The sequence below is a fragment of the Narcine bancroftii genome, chromosome 5 (genome assembly GCF_036971445.1).
Source record: "Narcine bancroftii isolate sNarBan1 chromosome 5, sNarBan1.hap1, whole genome shotgun sequence".
In the NCBI taxonomy this organism is placed as follows: domain Eukaryota; kingdom Metazoa; phylum Chordata; class Chondrichthyes; order Torpediniformes; family Narcinidae; genus Narcine; species Narcine bancroftii.
This window is the reverse complement of record NC_091473.1, coordinates 163,825,784-163,846,697: the sequence shown is the minus strand read 5'-3', so window position 1 is coordinate 163,846,697 and position 20,914 is coordinate 163,825,784. Positions and strand designations below refer to the sequence as shown.

The 20,914-nt window shown below is 40.1% G+C and overlaps 1 protein-coding gene across 1 annotated transcript in view; it reads right to left on the bottom strand.

Annotated features, from left to right (window-relative positions):
• The window catches only part of LOC138764119 (uncharacterized), a 612,644-nt gene that overhangs the window by 432,945 nt on the left and 158,785 nt on the right, over positions 1–20,914 (bottom strand). Inside the window, exon 2 of the mRNA XM_069939530.1 lies at positions 5,829–5,955. Coding sequence (XP_069795631.1) covers positions 5,829–5,955 — 127 coding nt within the window. The remainder of the gene's footprint in view (positions 1–5,828; positions 5,956–20,914) is intronic.

Below are 20,914 nucleotides of genomic sequence, written 5' to 3'. Positions count from 1 at the left end.
TGCTCCAGAACATATCAAAGCACTTTCCAGCCAATTACATATGTGATCTTCTTTTCTTTGGCTTGGCTTCGCGGACGAAGATTAATGGAGGGGTAATGTCCACTTCAGCTGCAGGCTCGTTTGTGGCTGACAAGTCCAATGCGGGACAGGCAGACACGGTTGCAGCGGTTGCAAGGGAAAATTGGTTGGTTGGGGTTGGGTGTTGGGTTTTTCCTCCTTTGCCTTTTGTCAGTGAGGTGGGCTCTGCGGTCTTCTTCAAAGGAGGTTGCTGCCCGCCGAACTGTGAGGCGCCAAGATGCACGGTTTGAGGCGATATCAGCCCACTGGTGGTGGTCAATGTGGCAGGCACCAAGAGATTTCTTTAGGCAGTCCTTGTACCTCTTCTTTGGTGCACCCCTGTCTCGGTGGCCAGTGGAGAGCTCGCCATATAACACGATCTTGGGAAGGCGATGGTCCTCCATTCTGGAGACATGACCTACCCAGCGCAGTTGGATCTTCAGCAGCGTGGATTCGATGCTGTCGGCCTCTGCCATCTCGAGAACTTCGATGTTGGTGATGAAGTCACTCCAATGAATGTTGAGGATGGAGCGGAGACAACGCTGGTGGAAGTGTTCTAGGAGCCGTAGGTGATGCCGGTAGAGGACCCATGATTCGGAGCCGAACAGGAGTCTGGATATGACAACGCTCTGTATCGCTAATCTTTGTGAGGTTTTTTCAGTTGGTTATTTTTCCAGACTCTTTTGTGTAGTCTTCCAAAGGCGCTATTTGCTTTGGCAAGTCTGTTGTCTATCTCGTTGTCGATCCTTGCATCCGATGAAATGGTGCAGCTGAGATAGGTAAACTGGTTGACCGTTTTGAGTTTTGTGTGCCCGATGGAGATGTGGGGGGGCTGGCAGTCATGGTGGGGAGCTGGCTGATGGAGGACCTCAGTTTTCTTCAGGCTGACTTCCAGGCCAAACATTTTGGCAGTTTCTGCAAAACAGGACGTCAAGCGCTGAAGAGCTGGCTCTGAATGGGCAACTAAAGTGGCATCGTCTGCAAAGAGTAGTTCACGGACAAGTTGCTCTTGTGTCTTGGTGTGAGCTTGCAGGCGCCTCAGATTGAAGAGACTGCCATCCGTGCGGTACCGGGTGTAAACAGCGTCTTCATTGTTGAGGTCTTTCATGGCTTGTTTCAGCATCATGCTGAAGAAGATTGAAAAGAGGGTTGGTGCGAGAACACACCATATCTCTCTCCACATATGTGATACACCATGAATAACTCCAAAAGAATGGAAGTTATGTAAAACTGATAGGCTTTTTATTCACAATAGAATGGAGGGATGTCCATGCTGGTCAACTGTCCTGAACTGGGGGAACAGTCACCTTTTTTCAGGAGTCTGTGGGAGGGGCCACAGATACAATCACCCAATGGGTGTGCCCAGACAGTTAAATATACTAACAGTGGTCTCTCACAATATGTTTGCAATACAGACACTTTAACGTATCAGGAAGGCAGCATCTCCAACTGTGCAACAACCTATTCCCCAGTTCTGCATCAAAGCATCAGCTCATTTGTACTCAAACATATCGAAAGGAACCTCAGCTCATGATGTTGACAATCAGAAAGTCAAGGGTGACACTTGAACAGAAGTGTTTCTTTAGACTACAAATGGAAAATTTAGCCTCCTCTCCATTCAAGTCACCTGAATGACAGCAACACTTCCTCCAATCTCTCACAAAGTCTCACCACTGACTGATATTGTGCTTCTGCCTGTCAGACAGCTGACACTTCCCTGTATACTTGGATGGAAAGCTAATAAGGGATTTGCACATTACATCTGAGAGATAAAAATCACCCAAGCTTCTGGTTGCCATCTACTCTGGCCTCCATTCACCTGCAACTAACTTCACGTTTAAAATCAGGCCTTGAACGATCCGGTTCTGTAACTTCAGATACTTTTTCTACCTTTCATTAATAGTTTTTATGTATTTGCATTATCATTATGATATGAAGCTTGGACAATTTTATTTTTGACTGAGGACCAGACTGAACCTATTGTGGGGGATTTTAACAGCTGCTAAGAGCTATAGTAGCACTGGGCTACCACTAGGAAGATTTGTTATGTCTTTGCGTTACTTGGAAGACTTCTTAAATAACAGAGATGCAAGATTCAAATAACAGAAGAGATTTTACTTACTGATGTTTTCCACCATCTCAGGAAGCTGTTCACACACACACACTCTATAATATACATGCACCCCTATAGTGGGGCACTACAGTCACTACATTGAGAAGTGTGTATTCTTACGTGGTTATAAAATAGTTTACATTATCCTGACTATATAATATCCCTCCTTCTCAAGATGAAGAAAAAAATGGTCTTTATCACTTTCTTTTCAATGGAACTTAAGTATCTGAACTTGTACACTAATTTATTTACACAATATTTTTTAAAAGTTCTTATCGATATTGCACTGGCGACAGTATGTTGCTTCGCCACCTTGTGGATTTGGATGTGACTATTGAGCTCTGTGCAGCTGCTACACGTGGAGGTGATGTAACTTGTTGTGCTTCACCTGACATCTGCTGTGTTGATGTTTCGGTATTAGTGGCTGCGGTCTCTTCACTTGATAATGGTGTTGCAGGCTTTGCTGGTATTAAAGCTTTCTGCTTCATCACATCTTGTGTTGGCCGGATATGAATTCTGTTCCTCCTCAGCTGATTGCCAGAGTCTGTCTCGACAATGTACAATCTTGGTGTCTCTGCTTCTCTGATGACCTTTGCTGGTCCATGATTTCAACATCGGCTCTTGAATATGCACTTGTTTGCATGTTATTTTTGCAATACTGTTTAAATCTTATTAAAAATATATTTTTTCACTATATATATAGTAACCTTGTCCTCCTTTGGAACGGTCACCCGAGAAAACCACTCCACGGTCGATGATGCTGACCATATGAATGAGGAATAATTGCAGAACAGAAACCAAGATGTACGCTGCTACTATTTAAATTATATTGCTTCATAGCAATTCAGGTGCAAGTGCTTCAAATGCCGGAAACAAGCAGTTATTGTTTCATCAATGTCACAGGGTCCAATGAGAGCAAAACTCTTTCATGATACAAGTTCAGAGAATGACACTTGCCATAATTGCTTGCTCAAACTAGTAAAATGAAAACCTTTGAAAAGTCACGAAGTGATCAAGTATTAAAATTGCTGCAAAGAACAGATCATTCTACATCATCACCGATTCTCAAAAGTTCTGATGAATTTCTGACAAAAAAGGAATGAACATTAATCTTTCATCAGATATTGCACCATTTTTTAATTTTCTGAAATATTTACATTAAAGTTCAGCCATATTTTCTTTGTGGATTTTGCTGTTCATTCTCTATCCTTAACCTTAATTGCTTTCTGCTTATACGACACCAATTTAATTTTATGAAGTAATAGATCAATAGAGGCTATTTTATTGCATAATGCTGATATCCAAGTTTAAAATATTTTGACCTCGCACCTGCGCTATTTTTCAATTAGATTGAGGCTGATCTTTCATATCCCTTTTAGAAGCACATTCCTTCCTTCCCTTATTATCCAATAAAACATTCATGTTGCCCAAAATATGTAAAAGCTGATCCTTGCAATTGCAAAATAGACAGACAATTGGTTACTATAACCAAATTGCTTTTATACTCTTCAAAACAGTTCATTTTCAGAACTTTGTGAAACTGCTTGAACTGATGCCGTTCAAATCAAAATTAACTCAGCCAACCACTTACCTCATTCAAAGTTGTTAAAACATACTTGGCTCTTCTAAATTTCAAAGCAATAGCTTTAAAATGTTTAGTTTAGCCTTCCTCCCTAAACGACACAAAGGGGCGCAAATGGTATCTTGGTAAAGCTTATATACAAGCAAATGAGCCGTTACCGCAGGTTAAAATTTGTGGGAATTGCATATAAATTGATGATAACCAAAAACAAACGAGTATTTTGTGTTGAGCATCCTGTTTTCAATGATCAGACTCTTCCAGTAAAGGAGAAAAGAATCATTAATACATGTAACAGGCTTTAGTAATGGAGAATGACAGTGAAAAAAGAGAATTAATCTCTCCCCTCTCCCCAACTTATTCCTTCATCTTGAATAATTATTTAGCACAATACGTTTTGAATTATTTAAGAATAGGAGCAGGACAAAGCTATATGACCCCTCAAACCTGTTCTGCCTTTCAATAAGATTGAAGCTGATCTGGTTTACAACCTCAACCAAGATTCCCCTGGAGCCCATGTACCTTTCAAACTTACCCTTGAATGTACATAATGACTCAACAGCCATCATTCTCTGGTTGATAATAAGCATCATATTTTATCTGTTGTCTCTCACTATTGACTACAATCCTCCAGGTGCCCGAAAACAGAATGGATTTGTTCAGATTTCACAAGCATATCTACTGCTTAAAAGAAATGGGTGGGGGGGGGGGGGGGTAATCTTATAGAAACAACATTACGAAAGGTATAGATAAGATTGAGGTAGGGATAAGTTGTTTCCATTGGTAGGGGAGACCAGAACAAAGGGTCTAGTCTCAAGATTCAGGATAGATTTAGGACGGAGATGAGGAGTAACTGCTTTGCCCAAAGGGTGGTGAATCTGTGGAATTTGCTGCCCATTTAAGCAGTGGAGGCCACCTCATTAAGTATTTTTAAGACAAGGTTGGATAAATTTGTACTTAGCAGGGGAATTAAGGGATATGGGGGGAAAAAATCAGGTCGGTGGAGATGAGCCTATCATCAGATCAGCTATGATCTCACTGAATGGCGGAGCAGGCTCAAGGGGCCGAAAGGCACCTATTTTTTTAATGTTCTTATATTCTTAAAGATAGTTACCATTATCACTGACATTTGCATTGATTGTCTTTGTAAATTACTACAATATTATTCTGATTGAGAAGTCTTATCGATAGTTTTGGTGGATCTTTTGATAGTTTATGTTAAAAAATATTGTCTTAAGGATGTGGGTTTTTTTTCTCAACAGGAATGATTTGTGGCTCAAATAAACAACTTACAACTCCAGGACAAGGTGAGACAAATGGAACAGATGCTGCTAAAAAGGAAAGTAATGAAAAGAGAAAAGAAAGGAAAATAGGAAGATGTACCAAAAGGCCAAAATGGAGCAAACAGAAGAGTACGAACACTGAGCCAGATGTGGAAGACTGAGTGCTAAGTTTAACTACTGTAAGGTGTTCAATCACTATTTTAAGAATTCTAATATAATTACAATGCAGATAATATCCGAACATTGTAACTAATACCTTATCGTCAGAGTAAGGACATGGTAATAGGATAACTCAGAAGGCCTATGGGATGCTGGGCTTCATTACTCGGGGGATTGAGTTCAAGAGTCGAGAGGTCATGTTGCAGCTTTATAAAACTCTGGTGAGACCACTGTCACAAAATAACCAACCCCCGTGAGTACTAACCCAGGAAGAGCAATGGAAGATTTGCCACAGAGCGGTAAATTCAAAATAACAGTTTTTATTGAACTATTAACCACACAACAGTTCTCATTCAACTTTAAACTTACTTAACTCTAAGCCTAAACCCCCTATGCACAAATGTAACTGTATAAACATGTGTATATTAAATAAAGACAAAAATATTTCAGTTTAAACTTGAGTCTGAAATGTTATTTTTAAGGTCTAGTATTTTAAAGTCTTGTTGAACTTGAAAGTCTATTAAATTGTAGTTCAGAAGCAATTACAAAACAGCAAGTTCTCTTAAATTGTTGCTTCAAGCAGTAATAAAATATATTTTTTAAACACTTATTCAGTCCTTAGACTATTTCAACTCACAAATCTTGCTGAGTTGTTTCCCCAGGAAGAAATGTCTTCTTAAACTCTCGCACAGGTTTTCTTCACTCCCTCTTAAATTCTTAAAAGTTCTGAAGCTTCTTTCCATGATGAGGCTGCCTTCTAATAACTAAGAGACAGCCAGAAGTGGTCTTATTACTCTAAAGCCAATTAGAACAACACCTCCTCCTTCGCTAAATAATATAGTCAAACTTCTTCTTCTGGTATCTTCTTCTTCAGGCCTAAAGATTCCTCTGCCTTCGGATGTATATACACACACACACACACACACACACACACACACACACACACACACACACACACACACACACACTCACACACTCACACACTCACACACTCACACACAGACACACATATATATATCCTTAAAATCTACGAAATTACATCACCAATGAGATCAGTCTTAATTCCTAGAAAATGTGTGATCAGTTATTGGAATTTTAAACAGTTATCAACCCCACTTTCTTGTGATCTTCTAACTCTGGCTTGCAGATGCCATGACTCCGAAAGATGACCTCACTTCTGTTTCAAAAGACTTAAGTATATCACTCAAATGGCCCGGAGTTTCATTTCTCTTGTTCAAGAGGCTTTAATTGCTTTTAAGAGCCACACTTGGTATTTGAGTCTCAATTAAGAACACTTCTGTTCCATTATGGTATTCTTCTTCTAGACACTGCGACTCCAAACTGACACTTTGCTCTAAGTGCAATGATGTCTTTGCAAACATGCTATAACCTGTGTGCTACCCTGCTCCAAACCCCTATGTTACTTAAGACATATTTATAAGAAATATAGCTTAACCTTAACCTAAATATTCATATCAACACAGATCCATTACACCACAGTTGGAGTATTGTGTTCATTTCTGGTCACCTCATTACAGGAAGGATGTGGAAGCTATGGAGGGGGACAGAGGAGATTTACCAGGATGTTGCCTGGATTGGAAAATAAATCTTATGAGGCAATGTTAGCAGAGCTAGGAGTTTTCTCTTTGAAATAAAGAAGGATGAGAGATGATTTAATAGATGTCTACGAGATTCTGAGAGGCACAAATAAGATGACTAGCCAATGCCTCTTTCCCCAGGGTGGGAAAAGATAACATCAGATGGCATTCGTACAAAGAGAAGGGAGGAATGTTTAGAGGAGACATTAGGGGAACGTTTTTTAAAAAAAAAACAGTTGTGGGTGTCTGGAATGCCATGCCAGGGCATTTTAGAGACTCTTAGACAGGCACATGGATGAAAGAAAAGTAGAGGGTTAAGAGGTAGGGAGGGCTTCATTTGTATTTATTTATTTATTTGGTAGGAATATATAGGTCGGCACAACACTGAGGGCTGAAGGGCTGTATTGTGCTGTAGTGTTCTATGTTCTATTTCAAGATATGCGTCTATCAACCCAACAAACTTTCAATAAATTCTAGAGTCTTCATCATAACTAATAACAACACTATGGGACTGAAAAAAGACCTATGACCTTTCTCTAGATTCTCTTTCAAAAGTAGTCATCAACAGTGCTCTCCAAATATAAATATAACAGTATATCAGAAACACAAGGCCCTCTTTCAACAGCCTTTGATGTTGAATATTTATGTGATTATGTGCTTCAAGCATTTTGATGTCGGTTTTAATTGTGGCTCAATGCTAACCTTACTCAACCACAGCATATTTCTGGATTGGACGTTTGTAGTTCAAACCATATTATCTAGGTTGGTATGTCAGTTCAGTACCAAGAAAGACATTTGAATGAAACATTAAACAGGATGTTCTCCCTGACCTCTCAGGCAGATTTAAAAGCTTTCTGAACAAAAGAATGGGAGCTCATCCAGTATCCTTGCCCACATTATGTTTCAACCAACAACATTATTACCAGCTTCTGGCTCAGTGTTCGCTGTTAATTAGGTGTCTTTGGTGTGTGTAAATTGAATATTATTTCCCTGCATTTTAACAGAGACACCATGTTGAAAATATCCCATACTTTGGGATATTCTGTGGCTATAAAATGCAACACATAATTTAATATTCTCATTCTGTTAGATAATTAAAATATGATCTCATAATTTTATATCATGGTAATAAAACGGAGAGTGAACCATCATTATAACTTGTTTGCATACATACAAATTTAAATTACAACAAATCATTAAATTGGATTGGAAGAAGTTATAAATCAAGGGTAAAAAAAAGGACAGGAAAAGAAAGGGTGCAAGAGGTCATGAAAGGGCTTGAGCTCAAGTACGAGGATTTTAAATTTGGAGAAGAGGTAACCAGTATGAAAAAAAAATCAGGGAGGAAGTTTATATAATGAGCATCAGAACTCTATGTGGACATGTTAAGATCAACCAGAATGCAGTAGGACAAGTTAGAAACCACTCGAGATGACAAATCTAGAGGTCACAAAGATAGCTCAAGATGGAATGACATATTCAAAAGTGGATTGGAACACTGATAATACAATAATATTTTCATCCAAAAGGATGTCCCCAAAGTTTGAAGAAATATGCAAGAGAACTGCACTTTACAACTAGAATAACTGCTTATGGATTGATTTGTGTAAACTGGATTGATCAATATCAGGTTCATACTCCAGTCAAGCCTCAAATTAAAAATTACAACATCAATTTCAATTCTGCTAAAATATTGAAGTAACAGACTCAGAAAACACCCTTTGGAAATACCAGATTTACTCAATAAAGGCATTATTCTGGTGCCATTGGTGCAGATTCTTTTGACAAAGTACACCATTCATCACAAACTGCAGATGCTTGGATTATTAGTAAATCCATAGCACAGTCGATCCAAATGTTTAAAATCAGCATATTTAAGCACATCGGAGAAACAAACATACTGTGAGTTTGCAACACAAAATTTACTGCCAAACGGCATACATGATCATCCAAATACGTGGATCTTTATATAAGAAAAACCTAGAATTAGAACAATATTTCTCTTTTAGAAATAGTCTGAGCCAGAAATATCAAAGCTAAGTGCAAAAATTCAGAAGTTGTTTTCAAATCGAACCAACGTTTAAGACACCATACGGTTTTGATTGCAATAGATTTCATAATCAAATTATTTTCAAGTCCAAAACTGCTGGGTGCCATTGTGGTGGACAAGTAATAGGATTTGCATTCACTACCTCCTCTGTCAGATCACCCCAATTCAAAATTCATGGTTCAAGGTTTCTTTTATTGTCAGATAATAATACATAAAAAATTTAATATGCATGATTAACTGCCAATAAGGCAAATAAAGGGTTGCCATTAGAAGTGCCCTGCATCCCTAACAATAGGAGAAAGAGAAGCAAGAGATCCTTCAGATTCACTGAGTGTACATGGATTCACTTCTAGCGCTCCCGCAACCTCTGAGGCCGCAAAGGGTCCTGTTCAATCCATCATCAGCTCGAGCTCCAGATCCAAACGCCCGACACGATCATGAAGCCTTTAGCTTCTGAGTCCCTTTGGGAGCCCTTCTTGCCTTCAGTACCTTCTCGGATCCCATCCAGTACCTGGTTCCCATAAGCCAGTCTCCATCTGCCCACAGCCTGTGCTGGTCTCTCAATGGCAAGTCACCACAGCCCCTTGCTGGTTTGCTGCCTTAGTCACCTTCCCTGTAAGGTCGCCTCCCACGCTTCTCCTTCTCAACAGAGGATGTTCTTCCTGTTTCTTGTGCCTTATGTCGGTCCGGTGCTCTCCCAGAGTCTGCAACCACTCATAGCCATTGCTGAGCATGGGCACAGGATTTTACTTACACACACTGTCGACTCCTTTAACAGGCCATTTATATCCTGTACGGAGATGCCAATGTTCGGACCAGGGGGTTAAACTCTTTGGAGCAGTGCTGTGTTTGCCCTTTCCTGGGTCCACACCAGCAGCACTGCTACCGTTACAGCAGCTCCAGTAGTGTTGCTATTTTCTTTTCACCATATTGTGTAACACTTTAAAGCTTCCCTCTGATCTTTAACTTAAGCACTCTATTTCTGAACTCCCTTGCCCTGGGAAAACAATTCTGGCCATCTAACCTTTCAATGCTCCTTCTAATTTAGGAGACCTCTGTAAAATCACTGCTCAGCCTTCTGCGTTCCAGTGAGAATCAACCCAGCCTATCCAACCTCTCTTTTTAATAATAGCCTCCATCCAAAAACAACATGCTGCTCAATCACTTTTACACTCTCTCTAGTGCTACTAACTCTTTCCTGTGGTGTGGCTGCCAGAACTGTACACATGCGATCTAACCATCATTTATTTATTTATTTGTATAGATGAAATTCAGACAAATAACACATATGCAAGAAAAGTCTGGTTGTGTATCTGCATGTCTTGCACCGAGGACTGGAGGATACTGTTTCATCAGATTGTAGTTGTACAATCAGAATGGCAATAAACTTTACTTTTGTATAACTGCAGACATTGCACTCAATGAAGGTGTGCCTTTCCCAAGCATCTCTCCTTGTGTTGTCATTTTCAGGGATCTATGGACTTACACGCCCAAGGCCTCTGTGCATCATGTTTCTGGGTTCCTGCTGTTTATTCCATATGTATTAAGAGAATTTAACCTTTGAGAATGCATTAACTTGCACTTGTCTAGATTGAATTCTAATTACCAGCATTGTTCCCAAATGGCTCAACCTGCTTCTATTTCTTATATCCCAAGTTCTTCACATTCAGCACACTAACTTCACAGCAATAAGACACGATGGTTGTTATGTTACCAGTTTTAAAGTGTCTGGACTATTTCAGTACAAGACCAAAAGGCATCTTACTAATTTTATATAGAGCATGGTGATACTAGACCTGGAATATCTTTGACCAGTATAGTCTATCTATGAGAGGATACCCCTGAGTTTATCACATTGTGTCTTGAAATGTGGACTGAGAGGTGGTTGAATTGTTGACTGGGCCCAAAACTCTCAGTAATGAGCAATGTGGTAATTGACACATAATACCCTTACAAGGCTTGTCAGGATATAGGCAGGGATCTCCTCTAAAAACACACACAGAAATGCTGAAGGAACTCAGCCAGAATTGCAGTGTCCATTGGAGGAATAGATATATTACTGACATTTCAGACCTGAGCCAGGCATCTGAATAACAAGGGAAGAGCTACAGACCAACTGGGTATGATATGAAGAAAGGTGAGAATTGATTTTGGCTCTGTGAAATCAAACAGAGGGAAAAAAAGAGAGTCAGAGCTAAGGAAAGGAGACAGGGGGAAGAGAGAGCCCGGGGGTTGGTGGTTTAATGGAAACTGGAGAAGTCTGTTATTGCCATCTGGTTGGAGGGTGTCCAGTCAGAAGAGGTGTTGTTCCTCCAATTTGCAGGTGATTTTAGTGTGGCAGTGCATGAGACCATGGACAGACATGCCAGCAAGGGAATGGGATGGGGAATTGAAATGGGTGGCCACTGGGAGATCCACAATATTGTAATTGTTGAGTACCTCAGCTCTGTTCACTGCAATAGTGTGAATCTCCCAGTGGCCACCTATTTTTAATTCCCCGTTCCATTCCCTAGCTGACGTCTGTCCATGGTCTCATGCTCTGCCAGACTGGGACCACCTGCAAATAGGTGGAAGAACACTTCATCTTCCCTCTGAACACCTTCCAACCAGATAGCATTAACATCGATTTCTCCAATTTATTTTAAATGCCCCCCGCCCCCCCCCCCCCCCATCTTCTACCCCGGTCTCCTTTCCTCTTGTTCTCCCTTCCTTTCCTTTTCCCTCCGTCTCCTTCCATAGAGCCAAAAACAATCAGATGTTGGTCTGGACTCCACCAACCATTCCCCCCCCCCCCAAACCTCCCATTCTGCCCCCTTCTCTCTCTCCGGTCTTTAATTCCGACACCTGCCTGCTTCTTGCTTGAAGAAGGGCTCAGGCCTGAAACGTCGGTAATTTATCTTTACCTCCTATGGACACTGCAAGACCAGCTGAGTTCCTCCAGCATTTGTGTGTTTTTACGACAATCACAGCAACTGCAGACTTTCATAGTTCCTTTTGGAACTATGGTCACAATTTCAAATAAATGGTTGGAAAGGAGAGATGTGTTAACCCAATAGGGTTGTAAACATTTGGAATCCTGTACCTATGTTGGCTGAGGAGAGTGAATTGCTGAGTATAGTTACAGCAGAGATGGAGAGAATTTTGGATATATGGGGAATTGAGGGCTATGGGATTAGTGCAGGAAAGTAGCCCGAAGGTGCAAGATCAATCTCTGCCCTCAATGAATGACGAAGTACTGCCTGCAGGGACTAATGCTGCATTCTGCTTCATTTTATTTTATATTCTGCCCACAACACTTACTTAAGAGAAATCAGCACTTGGTCATTAGCTTCCAGGTGCCTCAATTATTAACTTGGAGACACAAGTTCAGATTCCATGACAAACTTTGGGGAAGTTAAATTCATTAATAAATCAGGAGTACCTGAGTAATATCAGTCGCTATCATTACTGGTTAATATCAGTAATACTTCATTCACAAGACGTCTTGAGGGAAGGGAATCTGTCATCCTTATACGTGGCTCCTGGCCCCACCACAATAATAATTCTTAAATATTCTTTGAAAGGGCTTTTAGACACTTAATTATTAGAGGTTAGAGATGGCAATATACAATAATCATGCCAATGTCACTGTAACCCGTGAACAAATAACATTCTCCAAGCACTGAATATATTGGCATTTCATGGCTTCAACATTTTCTATCCAGTCAATCAGGACAGCTAAATAATTTGAACACCTGACAATCACTGACATGGTTCCCTCTGCCTTACAGGATATAACAGAGAAAACTGGAAGGGGATGTACACTATACATCATATGGCTCAATTACCCTAACTTTACATGAAAGAGATTGTATTTATTGACAGTTGGATACTCAGCAATGGGACTGAAACTATGGTTCACTCATTTCTAATCCTCCCCTGCATATCCCATCCCCTCATCAGTCTACACCAGTTTTTCATTTGCTCAACTCTTCCGAATAACTATGCAATAAAACATTTTCCTGATATTTTTAAGAATTTAATTTAATCTAAAAAATCTGAGGAAATCTGGAATGTCATCGAATACACCATGACAACTCTCCAGGAGTACTGAAGAATGTTCACCGTCTGCTGTATCATGGCATGGTTTGGTAATTTGAGTGCCCAGGAACACAGAAGGCTACAGAAGAGAGCAAACAGAGCCAGATTCATCACAGGCTCAACCTCCCACCCATTAAAGACATCTATGTGAGGCGTTGCCTCAAGAAGGCAGCCAACATCATAAAAGAGCCTCATTGCCCTGATCACAACAACTTCTCGCTGCTGTCTTTGGAAAGAAGGTACAAATGCCAGAAATCCAGCACCTCTCGGATCAAGAAGAATTTCTTTATGCAATAGCTATCAGAGTCTTGAATCTCCCCATACTACCCTGACTATAAACTACTCTGGCACCATAAAAAGACCTGTTAGCACTTTTGAAACACCTTTTTTTTGCACCAACCGTAACTGTAAATATCTTTTATATTTATTATCCATTTCCTTAATTTATTGTACTGCAGCAAGTAAGAATTTCATCGCATATGTACATTGTACTAATAACAATAAATTTGTTCTTAATCTCAAATTGCTACGAAATAACTATTTTTGAAATATTTTTAGAATAATATAGAATATGTTAAGCTGGTTTCCCTTACCAGTTTGGCTTCTGCTTACGATGGAATTAACTACTCATTCTTGACTCCAATTTGTACATATTATATTTTATTTACAAAACTAAATGGTGTGTCAACACATTTAAACCCAGAGATCAAAATATGTGCATGTGTGGGCTATAGATCATTTTATCAAAGTTTATGCTATTCAATAACAGGAAGGTTACAAGTAAAGATTTGGTTATTGTAGAATAGTACTTCACTCAATTCTGAATTCTTCAGTCAGCTGATAAGTGTCCAGATGAAAAAAGCAAGGCAGCAAACAAGTCCTTTGAGAACTGAAGTCGCATCCCATATTGATTATGACATTTTTCTGACTGACTAAGTTTCAACAATGACATAAATGAACTCTTAAATAGTAAATATTTCAGCACCAATTCAGACTATTTCAGAAATGTTTAAAATATATCTGGATATGTTCATTCGCCAGAAGTGAAATGTTGTAGATTGTTCTACCCAAGACATTCAATTACAATATGTATAAAGTCAGTTTATCCTCCTGTGAATGAAACATCTGAGGCTTTCAAAAGAAGTATTCGTCTCTGCTCCTGCATTAAAGTTACATTTCAAAAACACATTGAACCAAAGGCCTTTACTATGCAATGCTTTTCAAAGGAATGGCCCTCTGTTGGTTTCACAGGGTCATTTTTATGATAAGATTTCTGTAACTACATGATTCTCAACCACCACGTTTAAAGTTTTATATTAGCTTGATAGACATCAGGAAAATAATCTTCATTCTCAAGCAAACAATTTTAAAATTAAGAGAGGACAGAAATAGTTCCATATTTTGCACCATATCCATAGTGGAGATTTGATCAACATCATACAATTCTAACTGCAACCCAGAGCTTCCACAAAGAAATCACGATTTTCACTATCCCAAGGTAAATTCATACATTCATGGACGACGTAACCTCTGTTTAACGATATCTCAGCAAGAGCAAACGTATCTGTTTGCATCAGGCTTCAGAGATTGCTATGGTCTCACAAGTGGCTTTCATGAGAAAGTATTATTTTTCTTATCTTACTCATGCGTGAGGTCAGGAAGAAGGTTTCTACCCGCAGTAAAATATACCTTAAGGGTTGTTACCTGTTTATAATTCAGACTTACAAAAGAATCTATGGCAATAAAACAAGCGTTTCAAATTGGATAGGATCTCAATGGTTTTATTAAAATATTCCCTAAGGCCCGATTTCAGACAATTTTGAGCACATGCTGAAATTTATGTATTGGAGTCCAACTCTGGTTGCTGAGAACCAAAGGAATTGTCTCAGCCTAAAACCCTCAAGAGAAAACAACTCAAGTTGGTTCAACCTCTTCTTTGTAGCTCATATCCTTTAATTACAGCAACATCCTGGTAAATCTTGTTGGTAAAGCTCCCCTCCTTCCAATAATGGAACCACCAAGCTTGCACTCCAAATGCAGCCAAACCAAAGTCAATATAGCTGCAATATAACTTGCTTGCCCTGATCAGTAAAGGCAAGTATACCATATGCTTTCTTTATCACCCTATCCATTTCCAGGGTGTTCTGGTCATGGGTCCCTAGATTTCCCTGTGCATTAATGCTATAAAGCATTCTGCCATTAACTGTGTGCTTTCCACTTACATTTGTAACACCTCATACATTTTTGGATTGAACTCCATCTGACATTTCTTTGTCCATACCTCTAAATGCAAACGTATCCTTTGATAGCCTTCTACTCTGTCCACAATTCCACCAATCTTCAAGTCTTCTGCAAACTTACTAACTCACCCTTGTACTCATTTATCCAAGTCACTTATATTATAGTAAAACCTCATTAGAACACGGTAGTTGGGGTCCAAGATTTCATACCATGTTACAGCCAAGTCGTGGAACAGATGCATATAGGTCACGATTCAGGAAGAAGGTAAACAGAATACTGTGACTCAAACCCTATAATAAGACCTTTAAACTCCACATATTAACATAAATGAGCCATAAGAGACCATTCTTGAGTTTTGTGGCTGTTAGTCACTGGCCTCCTAAAATCAACGTTTTTGGGTCCACAGACACCCGTGCAATAAGCGATTCCGCGGATTAACAAATTGTGTTCTAATGAGGTTCAACTGTATTTATATTATATTTTTAGGTTTTTGATTTTTCTTTTGTCTTCAGATAATCTTTTAAAACGGTACTTTTAATTTTTGAACAATGCAATTAATTCACTGTAAATAAGGTTGAATAAAATTGAAGGAGTAAATTCAGGTTGGAATAATTTCAGAGAGAAATAGAACTGTACACCATTAACTGCACCATGTCGCAGTAGTATTTATTGCAATTTCCTGCCAAATTTTCACCTAGTAACAAAGTAAAAATTTCCCTGTCTTTGTTCCCTGAGAGAAATTATTATTGGTTTTCAACAACATTATAATATCTCCTTGGTTTATTGACTAAGATGAACAATTCGGTGAAATTTGCACATTGTGGCACAGTTATCATAGCAGTTGATGCAATGCTATCTCAGTGCCAGCAACCCAGTTTCAAATCTGGCACAATCTGGACATTCTCCCTGTGTCTATGTGGCTTTCCCCAGGTGCTTTGGTTTCCTCCCACCCATCAAAATGTACAAGGGTAATAGGTGGATTGGTGTAATTGGGTGGCATGGGTTAGGAGGGTCTGTTATGATGCTGTACATCTGATTTAAAATGTAAAATAAAAATCAGATATTAATTTTTTACAACCACTTTTTGCAGTGGGCAGGATGTTAATACATTGAATGTTTAATGGTACAGCATTAAATAATCTCCTGTATCAGGACAAGATTTTCTTTTCATACATTAAACCATTATGAAAAGGACTACAAACCATGAGTAGTTTTTAAATGGTCTCAGATAATTAATGGTATGGTGTGGAACCATATAAACCATTATGGGCCGGATTAAACCTCATTTTGCTGATAAATATTTCACCTCAGCTGAGAGGCAGAAAACTGAAACTGCTTCAACAGAGCATCTATGAAATTAATCAGAGCTCGAACTGTTATTTGACGATGCCTCCATGTGTGATATGGTTTGCTTTCAGACTACCCCATAGAACTAAAGTTCAACTTTTGTTTTTTTTGAAGAACAAAGACATTCCTGTGATGTGCTGAGGAATAATGCCCACTTGGAATCTCAATAATCACCAAGATTTCATAAGATTCCAAAAAGTAAAACAGTAGCGTTTAACTGCCTGATTTTTACAGTGCTTTCATTTTTGTTATGAACATGGCTCCTTCGTGAAAATGTTGATTTAAAAGGTTCATTTAATCTGAGATTGATACAATTTTATTGCATCAGCGTGTTTGCTTAATAGAAAAATCCAAAAGGGAACATTTTCATTGCTATGGGGTATTCCAACAAGATGTTTCAAAGAGTTCTCTTGCAGAATTCTCAAAAATTGAAAAAAAAATTTTCTTTTATGAAAAAGTGTTAAAGAGCCAACGTACTGTTCTTTGAAAACTTAGAACAATAAAGCATTACAGCGCAGCAACAGGCCTCTTCGGCCCTTCTCATCTGTGCTGAACCATTTTTCTGTCTAGTCTCAATAACCTGCACCCAGTGCATACTCCTCCATGTACCTGCCCAAATTCTTCTTAAATGTTTAAAATTGAGGCTGTATTTACCACCTCAGCTGGCAGCTCATTCCACACTCCCACCACTCTGTGTGAAGAAGTTCCCCCTCAACTTTTTTCCTTCCACTCTTAACCTATGTCCTCTGATTTGTATCTCAGCCACCCTCAGTGGAAAAAGCCAATCTACATTTACTCTTTCTATTCCTGTAATAATTTTAAATACCTCTATCAAATCTCCCCTCATTCTTCTAAGTTCCGGGGAACAAAGTCCTAACCTGTTTAACTTTTGCCTGCAGCTCAGTTCTTGAAGTCTGGGCACCATCCTAGTAAATCCTCTCTACACTCTTTCCATCTTATTGAAATCTTTCCTATAGTTGGGTGACCAAAACTGCACACAATACTCCAAATTTGGCCTCACCCATGTCTTGTATAACTAACATCACATCCCAACTCCTGCACTCAATACTTTGATTTACAAAAGCCAATATGTCAAAAATTCCTTTACAACCCTATCCACCTATGATGCCACTTTCATGGAATTATGTATCTGCATTCCAAGGTCCCTCTGTTCTACCGCACTCCTCAGACCTCCTAGCATTCACTGTGTATGCCATTTCTTGGTTTGTCCTTCCAAAATGCAACACTTCACACTTGTCTGCATTAAATTCCATCTGCCATTTTTCAGCCCATTTTTCCCAGCTGGACCAAATCCCTCAGCAAGCTTTGAAAACCACCTTCGCTGTCCACAACGCCTCCAACCTTAATGTCATCTGCAAACTTGCTGATCCAATTTACTACATTATCATCCAGATCATTGATGTAGATGACAAACAACAATGGTCCCAGCACCGATCGCTGAAGCACACCACTAGTCACAGGCCTCCAGTCTGAGAAGCAATCTCATGAGTGTGGTCATATCTTTCCTGTTCCTCAGGTCCTCCCATAGAGCCTCAGTAGATGAGAGCCCTCTGGTCTGTTCTGCCTCAACACAGACCTGATGAGCAATGCCACTCATACCCCTTTCATCTAGTCCTGCCCTGCCCCTCCTGCAGCCAAATTTCAATAATGGCCACAACGTCATAATTCCACATGCCAATCCATGCTCTAAACTCGTCTGCCTTTCCCATGATACATCTTGCATTGAAATAGATGCACTTTAGAAAATTTCCACCATGTAGAACCCATTGAGTTCTAATGGTGCATACAATTTTCACATAATCTTTTCCCACCTCCAGTCCTCTTTCTCCTCTGACACTCTGGTTCCCATTCCCCTGCAAATACAGTTTAAATCCACTGGAGCAGCCTTAGCAACCTTCCCACAAGGATAAAGTACATATACCAAATATTTTCAAACTCCTAATTTTCTGTGGAAATCTCTGCCCAAAGAAGCAGTAGAGACTACCTCATTAAATATATTTATGGTACAGATTTTTGCATAGGGGAATTAAGGATTATGGGGAAAGGCAAAGCTGGGTGGGAGGGGTGGGGGAGGAAATCAGTGGAGAGGGTGAGCAAATTTAAGTTCTTGGGAATCACTATCTCAAGAGGATCTTTCCTGGACCCAACACACAAATGGCATCATGAAGAAAGTAAATTAGCACCTCAACTTCCTCAGGAGTTTGGGGAGGTTTGGCATGACATTGGAAACCCTGGAAAATTTCTATAGGTTATGTGCTGAAAAGTAGGCACATACTTTATGTATGCAGTATGCACATATCACAGTCTGATATGGGAACACCAATATCCTTGAGTGTAAATTCTTGCAACAGGTAGTGGATATAGCCCTAGACATCACGGGTAAAACCCTCCCCACCATCAAGAACATCTACAGGGAACACTGCAGTCAGAGAGCAGCAGCAATCGTCAAGGATCCACATCACCCAGCACATGCTCTGTTCTCACTGCTGCCATTAGGCATTAGGTATAGGTGTTACAAGACTCACACCACCAGGTTCAGGAACAGCTGCTACCCCTCCACCATCAATGACAAACTCAATCAGGGACTTGTTTAAGGACTCTTACTTTTGAACTTCATAAATTTTTTAATCTCTCTCTTGTATTACACAGCAGTTTGTTTACATTTCTTTATTCATTTACATGTGTACATTGAGTCAGTTTTTTTGGACTGCCAGTAAATGGTAATTTTGCATCGCTGCAGGGAAAAAAATTCTCAGGGTTGTATCTGATGTTATAATGTTCTCTGACAATAAATTTGAAATCTGAAAATCCAATCAGCTGTGATCTCACTGAATGCAGGAGCAGGCTCCAGGGGCCAGAAAGATTATTCTTTCTCCTTTTTCCGATGTGTTTTCTTCAGGAACACTGCTGCCATTGGTCTCTGCAGATACCTGCACCATTGCATTGCCTACAGCCAAGTTGCTGATGCGAGAAGCGACCAGATGCAAAGTTGCCTCCTACAGCAGGGTGAGGCAGGGGACTCACAGTTCTGCTCCTCTCTGTCCCAGTTGCTGAAGGGATGGGATGGGGGGGGGGGGGGGAAAGAGCTGCTGGGAGTCGAGGATGGGGGTATGGAGCAGTCTAACCTCTCCACTACATGGTGCTGACTCTCCATCTGGTGAGGCCAGCTCCTGCCCATGGCCACTGACATGACCTTCACTGCTGCTGCCAGCTCCAGCATTGTGCCAGGATGAGGTCCTCAATGGGACTCCCTCCAGCCTCTCCTCCCCATTTCCTTCATCTTGCTTCCCCATCTGTCAGTGTTTGGACATACACCCCACCTCTGGGGCAGGTTGTGCCTCTTCAAAGCCCTTCTGTCCCAGCCCTGGCTTCCCAACCTCTGCTCCCACTCCTGGCATAGGACCCTCAAGTTTGCCCGACCCACATTGGCAGTGCTTTGCTGTGATGTGGCCCAGCCCAAGCAAGGAGAACCTGACTTCGATGTGCGCTGCTCGCTCCCCTGTGTGGGTGTTTCCTCCAGTACTCACTTCCTTTTCCCTCTCCTTGTCTAGCAGTCTGGGCCATGAGAAACCCAGGACCCCCTGGCCTGGCTTCATGGATTCTGAGCATTCTGGGATGGCTTCAGAAGCACTGGAATCTCCTCCAGCCAACATATGTCTGTGAACTACACATTACATGTCAAAGGGACATGGTTTTGCCACCCCTGCCTCACACGATAAATCTCGTTGTCCTTTCAAAAAAGGACATTTGGTGCTTTCCTCAAAATTCTCAGGTTTTTTTTGTTTTATTTCTGGATCAATATTGCCTTAAATTGAAGAGATTTTGGGAGATGGACATCCATGGTTTATTCCTTTTGGAAGGAGTTCAATGTTTTCTTCAACTTGATGCTTTTCATGATAGTTAGTGAAGGGTTGAAGCTAACAAAAAATTCTTCTCAATTCAAATATGATTTATTGAACAAAGTTTTAACCATGAGAGATATGATCAAAGTTAAAATTTTATTGATATTTTGAATGACTAGACTCAATCATCTGACTTTTTTCTTTTAAAAAAAAGCATATTACATCAAAACTTCCATTGAAAATTTTTTAATCCAGTATGTTATACCATAGTTGAATAGTTTTTTGGAAATGCAGAAAGGATCAAGTGATAGAACATACTGATCTTGAGCCAATAGTTCCATAGGGAACCAGTGACCGACTGCAGTACATGGGTCACATTATGTCTTCCTTCATGCAGACGTGTTCTAGTTGTAACCCACCAAAGAGAAACATTAAAGCAGAGTGGGGAGACCTCAGAATCCACCAGCTAGCTCACCCCTTGATGATCACAACCTTCTGTCTCGCAGGGAGGTCTCCAGGCTGATTTATCCCCCAGAGCTGCAGA